General features: G+C 38.7%; 1 protein-coding gene across 1 annotated transcript; it reads left to right on the forward strand.

Moving 5' to 3' along the window:
- Positions 1–696: 696 nt before the first annotated feature.
- LOC110114619 (zeaxanthin 7,8(7',8')-cleavage dioxygenase, chromoplastic) lies at positions 697–2,994 on the forward strand. Its single transcript, XM_020847551.2, has one exon. The coding sequence runs from the start codon at positions 958–960 to the stop codon at positions 2,857–2,859; it is 1,902 nt and encodes a 633-aa protein (XP_020703210.1). The 5' UTR covers positions 697–957; the 3' UTR covers positions 2,860–2,994.
- The last annotated feature ends 4,827 nt before the right edge of the window (positions 2,995–7,821 follow it).

A 7,821-nucleotide genomic window follows, 5' to 3' on the forward strand; every position in this document is an offset into this window, starting at 1 on the left:
GTGTGCTGGATCTTCGTACAATGCTAAGACATTAAACTATATATTTCTCTACCGCTGCGAATATTCCAGGACGCAACAAACATCATTTTTACATTTGCATTAGCAGCCCATTGACGGATAAAATTTTTTGAGCACAAATCCTGATATATATTATATATATCTTGTTAGGCCCACTCACTAGGAGGCATTAGATACCTCATATATCTTGTTTCCCACAGCAATGCCATATACTTCTCCTCATCCGTTACTGCTCTCTATATACAAATATCAAGTTGGCCCCACAGAGCGAAAAAAACAAAAAAAAGTAGAGAGAGAGAAAAAATCTTGTCAGGCCCATATATATTAAAACCAAGCTGACCAGACAGTTGGCATAAGATCATATTCGACCATCAACATCATTTTTAAATTTGTATTTACAACTCATTTATGGATACAAATTGTTGATCACAGATATATAGCTTGTTTGGCCCACCCCAAAGGAGGCATTAGATACCTCATATAACTTGTTTCCCACTACAAAGTAGACATCATATACTTCTCCTCGTCCATTACTGCTCTCTATATACAAATGTCAAGTTGGATCAATTTGGCTAAAGTTGGCCCCATGGAGCGAAAAAAAAACAAAAAAAAGTAGAGAGAGAAAAAAAATCTTGTTAGGCCCACTCCAAAGAAGATATCAGATTAGCTCTTGTGACAAAAATCACCATATATATTAAAAACCTGTTATATGAGATCAAAGCTAATCAGCAGTTGGCATAAGATCATATTCGACAATCAACATCGTTTTTAAATTTGTATTTAAAAAATTGTTGATCACATATACTCATATATATCTTGTTTGGCCCAAAAAAAAAAAAAAATCTTATTTCCCACTGCAAAGCAGACATCATATACTTTCTCCTCCTCCTTTACTGCACTCTACATACAGATATCAAATTGGATCAAGTCGGCTAAAGTATGCCTCTCGAAATCCCTATCCTAATTGGAGGGGCTGCTAATGCAATGGATGCCTTGTTCTCAACCTTCTTATTGTCCACCTCCAGCACCGGTCTCCTCTCCGGTAGGAACAAGACCTTGATTTACCCGATGAAGCCATTTGCTCCAACACCAGCATCGCCCGTTATTTCGGACGTCGAGACAAAAGAGAAGCCAGAACGTTCGATGAGGACCAAGGGCGGCTCTGCTGATAGAAGTAGCATCCAAGGATCATCGTCTCCGATGCAAATGCCTCAGACGAAGCCTCAATATCTAAGTCCGCGTACTCGCTCCCGGGAGCCATCAGCAGCAGCTGCCTTGTGCATCGCACTGGACGAACTCATCAACAATTTCATCGACCCACCACACCTCCGCTCTTCCGTCGACCCACGCCACGTCCTCTCCAACAACTGGGCTCCAGTCAATGAGCTGCCACCGACACCATGCCCTGTAATTCGCGGCACTATCCCCGCCTGCCTCCGAGGCGGCGCCTACATTCGCAATGGGCCCAACCCACAGTATCTGCCGCGCGGACCCCACCACCTATTCGACGGCGACGGCATGCTCAACGCCCTCCTACTCCCCCGCGACGGCGACGGCGACGGCGAGGCTCCCGCCACCCTCTGCTCCCGCTATGTCCGCACCTATAAGTACCTCCTCGAGCGCGATGCCGGCGGACCCGTTCTTCCAAACGTCTTCTCCGGTTTCCACGGTGCAGCTGGCATCGCCCGAGGGGCTGTTGCGGCCGCCAGGATTCTCACCGGGCAGATGAACCCGGCGGCGGGCGTCGGCCTCGCTAACACTAGCCTGGCCTTCTTTGGCGGCCGGCTCTATGCCCTGGGCGAGTCCGATCTACCCTACGCCGTCCGAATGTCGCCCGAGGACGGCGATATCACGACCCTTGGCCGATGCGACTTCAAAGGGAAGCTTTCCATGGGAATGACCGCTCACCCAAAGAAAGATCCAGCCACGGGGGAGCTCTTCGCCTTCCGATACGGGCCGGTGCCGCCCTTCCTGACTTACTTCCGCTTCGACGCAGAGGGGAAGTACAAGACGGGGGAGGACGTGCCCATCTTTTCGCTGGCGCAGCCTTCCATGGTGCACGATTTTGCCATCACGGAGCGGTTCGCCATATTCCCCGACATTCAGATCGTGATGAAGCCGATGGATATGGTGGCGCCGGGTGGAGGATCGCCTGTTGGGTCGGAACGGGGAAAGGTTCCCCGGCTTGGAATTCTGCCAAAGTATGCCCGGTCGGATGCTGAGATGAGGTGGTTCGAGGTGCCCGGGTTCAACCTGATGCACGCCTTGAACGCGTGGGAGGAGGGTGAGGACACCATAGTACTGGTGGCGCCTAACGTGCTGTCGATAGAACACGCGCTGGGGAGGATGGAGTTGGTTCACAGTAGTGTCGAGATGGTGCGCATCGAGTTGCGGAGCGGGGCTATCTCGAGGACGCCTCTTTCCGCCGAGAACTTAGACTTCGGCGTCATCCATCCGGGCTACGTTGGCCGGAAGAACCGATTCGCCTACCTCGGGGTGGGTGATCCCTTGCCTAAGATCTCCGGGGTGAGGAAGCTGGACTTCTCCCTTTGCGGAAGGGGCGACTGCGTTGTTGCGGCTCGGGATTTCGGTCCGGGCTGCTTCGGTGGAGAGCCATTCTTCGTGCCGGCTGGGCCCAGCCGAGGTGAGGAGGAGGACGACGGGTACGTCGTGTTGTACGTGCACAATGAGGATAACAGAGAGTCCAAATTCATTATCATGGACGCACGCTCGCCGCAACTCGACTTGGTTGCGGAGGTTATTCTGCCCAGCCGGGTGCCGTACGGCTTCCACGGTCTCTTTCTCACCCAGGACGAGATAAGGGCGCAGCGACCGCACTAACCAGCCAGTGCGCTTTGGTGAACTCTAAGGGGGCTATTGGTATTGAATTGGAGTTAATTTAGCAGGATTTAATAAATCATGTAAATTTATATAAATTCGGATTTAGTAAATTTTGAAGTTGTTAAATTCTGAAAATTATTTGATACGATAAATGTTACATTTTGAAAAATTGTTTGAAAACAGATCTCAATATTTAAGGCTGTTAGAGATTTGAATATAAAATTAATAACTTAATTTAATTATTAATTATTAATTATCTCATTAACCACTTAAACATCCTACAACTAATTAATTATTTATAATATTAAGTAGATAATAATTATTTGTATTTTAAAATATATTTATTAAATCTTGTATTTATTTTATTAATATTTATTATTATTATATTACTAATTATTCCATTAAACTAAATTAGAGTATTTAATTATACTATTAATCATAATACTAATTATTTATTTAATCTAATTAATTATTGATGCTTAAATTGCACTAAAAAAAGCGAAGTTAGATTAATTTTTGATAAAGCACGTGTAGGTTTTTATTTTTCCATTACTTCGTTATGTTGCGTTTTCTTCGGCTGAGCAAGTATGAGTAATCCATTTCTTCGATGCAAGAAAACAACAATATTTTTTCATAGGGCTGTGAAGGTAACAATATTTCTTCCTTTAGTGTGCTTCTTCCTCTAAATTCAACTCTATAAAATCATAAATCCAACTCTTGATGGGATTTAGATTTATGCGGATTTATGTTGTAAATCTGAAAATCCTGGATTTATGCAAGCTTGAGATTTAAGTAAGCTTGGGATTTATATTTACGCTAATTTACATCATAAATCTGTAAATCACACTTGGCTTAATTGTTACAATGAATACCGGCATAGTTGTAACGATGAATAATGACATCATACTTCATTGTTTAGGATTTAACACTAAAAATTGGCATAGTTGTGACAATGAATAAATGCATCATACTTATATTGTTGCTTGCTTCCCTCAACCTGAGTAACTGAACTTAACATCCGTTGATAGTCTGAGCCAGATCTTTAAATTGTAGTCTTAACAAGAAATATGTGAAGGGCTAAAAATCATTCGTGGTATTTACATGCTTTTTTCTTTTGTAATAAAAGTATTAAATTTTTTTATTAAAAGATGTCGTGGTTTTTCACATGGCTTTAAAAATCGGACCGGACTGGCAAGTTCGACCGGTTTGCTTCAAAACCGGTATTGTATAGAACCGGCTCGGAATCATTCGAACCGCCGAACCATAAAACCGATCCCGGTTTATGATAACCGGCTGGTTCATTTGCAAAAAATTTTGAACCTTTCGCTGAAGATCAAACGGCTCAAGGAAGCTTATACGAAACAGAAGAAATAAAAAACCCTACCATTCATTCGACGGTTCACTTCTTCTTTCCCGATTCTCTTGCTCGTTTGCGAAGCCAAGAGATCCCTTCCAACCAGGAAGTCTTCGGCATCAGTGGCGGCGATGGTTCCTCATCTCGGCCTTATAACCTTCGCCTCTGGCTTCCTTCTCACAGGCCTTTTCCTTCATAAACTCCGAGCTACACTAATCCGCCTCCGATATCTGCTCTCTTCCTCTCACTTCATCGGGACCGAGATTCACTTACCGTAGAAGGTGAGCGCTTTTTTTTTTCAGCCGATTTTCTCTCTCTGCCTGCCGTTTCCCTAGATTTTTAGGTTGTCTAGGTCTTTCGTTTCTTGTCGGACTACTGCTATGCCAAGTTTTGTCTTTCCATTAGTTGAAATAAGCAGCTTTAGGGGCTGTTTGGCAACAAGTGGGATTTAGTAAATCATGTAAATCTGGATTTAGTAAATCCGAAATGTGTTAAATCCTGAAAACTGTTTGATATGCCAAATGTTAAATACTGTTAAATCCGGAGAAACTGTTTGGTAATATATTTCAAGATTTATAGCAGTTAGAAATTTAAATGTGAAGAAGATAATTAGAACTTAAAAATAAATTTATAATTAAAAAAAAATATTATGTGTTATAAATTTAATAATATGTTAAGTACAAATTATCCATTAATTATTATTTATACAATTAACTCTATATTTAATAATAGATATATTAAGTTATATTAATTAATCTAATTATATTAATATTTAATTACTAATTATATAATTAAGTTAAAACAGATAATTAATTTATGCACTAAGTATACAATTAACTATTTAATTAATTTACTTAAATATTAATAATTTAAATTATGTTAATTAAGTTAATCAATAACTTAGAGGCGTCTAGGGTTTGCCTTTCATCTTCTCTTTTCGTCGTTGCTGTTCGGCTCCGTTGCTTTTGCCGGAGGTGTAGAGATTGCAGGCGTCGCTTCCTCGGCTCCTTCGTGGCTGTTCGACCTCGCTCCTGCGACGACTTCAACCCAGATAGGAAGTTACGGCATTTTGATCGGAAGCAAGAACGGGAGCTCGCTGGCTATGAAGGTAACTTTCTCCCTTTCGCGCGTTTCTTCGGATAAATCCGGTCGGATTTACTAAATCCGGCTACCCCTCGGATTTACTAAATCTCGGATTTAAGGTATAAATCTGGGATTTATTGAATCCCGGGATTTAACGCGCGCAAAAAAACTGTTTGGCTGGATTTAGCGTAAATCCAACTTAAATCCCGCTGTAAATCCGATACCAAACTGCCCCCTAGAAAATTTTGATTTTGCACTTTGTTAAAATGTGTTGCTAAATTAATTTTAGAATAGCTTTAGTAATCCCTAGTTTAAAAACCAGCATTATTCTTTCATATTTTTATTGTTTTCATAAGATTTACCTTTCATTCTGAAGTTTGTAAATTTATACTTTGAATTTGTTCCTTTTAGAAACGAAAGGCAGGGGCTAGCCAAAATAATCTAAACGCCAAGTTTTCAATCCTTAATAAGAAAGCTTTTCATTATGATTTTAAACTGCATTATTTTTATTTCTTGTTTGTTAATTCTTGCACATTTGGTTGTTTTCATGTTCAAATGGCTTTCTAGGAGATGACAAAGTTCTGCTAAGAGCGGATTGGAAAATATGCTTAAGTTAATTGAGGTTGATTGACCTAATCAAGGGATTATTGATTAATTTGACATAGAATTGGAATGTAGAGTGGAGGTATTAGAGAAAATTTTTTCATTCATTTTATAAAATTTAATAATATTACTATTTATTACATCATCCGGTTCGACCCCGATTTGACCGGTCGAACCATGAACCACTCTTTCCGGTTCGTTGTCCGGTTCGATTTTCAAAACCTTGATTTTTTTATTAAAAAATCAGATATAGGAAATAAGATTAAATGATTAAACCATGAGTAGTTTAAAAAAGCTGTATGAGTATAACATGGAGATGACTTTGTTTGCAAAAGGCATGGTAAATAAATAAATAAAAAAAGTCAAAAATTGATAACAATAAGATTTAAAGTTTTATACCATAAATTGTAATTGGTACTAGGGGTGTCAATATTTGACAAGACCCGAAAATCTGATCGTAATCCGACACAAAAATTTCAGGTTACGGCCAATTTATTTTATAAACAGATTGGGGTCGAGTTCCAAGATTAGACCCATTTGAAAAAAACGGGTCGGATTTGAGTCAATATGCTAACTTGAAGTTGACTCGAATCAACACGCATAGGTGTACAACAGTCCATCACTATATCCCCGCGTTCTGGTTCGGCGGTTTCGCCCGCAAGCCCTAACCGGTTAACCTCTCATATTTTATTGATTTTCTATTTTCTGTAATTCTAACATGATATTAATGTACATTCGGCTTTATTGGGTGGTGTCAGGTTGACCTGGACTCTAAGCGGATTGGATTTGGGTCTAAAAAATTGACATGCTTTCAAAAAGGGGTCAGGTAAAATAACTCTGGGTTAGACCCAAACTCTACTCGTGACACGCTTTTGGCCGCCATAAAATTAGGTGTGATATATAAATTATATATGTTTAATTTTAGAAAAGTTTGATTTTTTTATTTGTAATTATAAGATAAAACTCTAGCTTGAAATAAAATAATTAAATAGAATCAATTAGTAATGACATCCACGAATTAAAATAAATAAAATAGAAAAGCCTTTAAAAAAAAATCAAAATTCATAAAAAAATAACATATTACATACATTAACTAAAAGCATTGTATATCTTTGATGATCGAGTTGCGCAGCTTTTATTGCTAAGTCTCACATCCTAAAATAACAGCCTAACCCATCATACTTTGTATGTAGACATATAACCTATAATAAAATAAAACATATCTTACTTATATGGGATAGATAAAACTTTTGGGCATATAAGCATTTTTCTAAAATTCTAATTTTATTTTGGAATGTATTGAATAATGTCATTTCTACCTTTTGAATAATTATAATATAATCTATGCTATATTTAATTTTAAAAATAAGAGTTTCAATTCTATAATTTATTTTTTCATAGGCTTTAAAATATGTACGAGACTGAATGATTTAAACTGACCTAAATTTTGATAGAATGATATTTTTTCATATTGTTGAATTGTATTGTCTTAACTATAAGTTAAGTGATATTCTCAAAATAAGTTAAAAAATTCCAAGCAAAATACTTTGAAGATGCGAAATTTGAAAATTACTCTGAAATTTGTATTTTATTAAATTTTTTTTTGGTTTTGGGTCATTATAAAATATTTGACTTCAATTTTATAAATTTTAAATTTTCATTCATTTTGTTGAAGTCGTAGGAGATAAAACTTTATATGTGTTACTTTTAAAACTCAAAAAAGAGTATTTATCCCCATCAATATCTGCAACACAAGCTTTTAGGGTTTGGGTTTAGGGTTTAGGGTTTAGGGTTAGGGTTTAGGGTTCAGGGTTCAGGGTTCAGGGTTTTTAGGGTTCATGTTTAAGGGTTTTTAGGGTTTAGGGTTTAGGGTTTAGGGTATAGGGTTTTAGGGTTTTAGGGTTTAGGGTTTAGGGTTTAGG

Source organism: Dendrobium catenatum, unplaced genomic scaffold, assembly GCF_001605985.2.
Source record: "Dendrobium catenatum unplaced genomic scaffold, ASM160598v2 fragScaff_scaffold_133, whole genome shotgun sequence".
NCBI lineage: Eukaryota > Viridiplantae > Streptophyta > Magnoliopsida > Asparagales > Orchidaceae > Dendrobium > Dendrobium catenatum.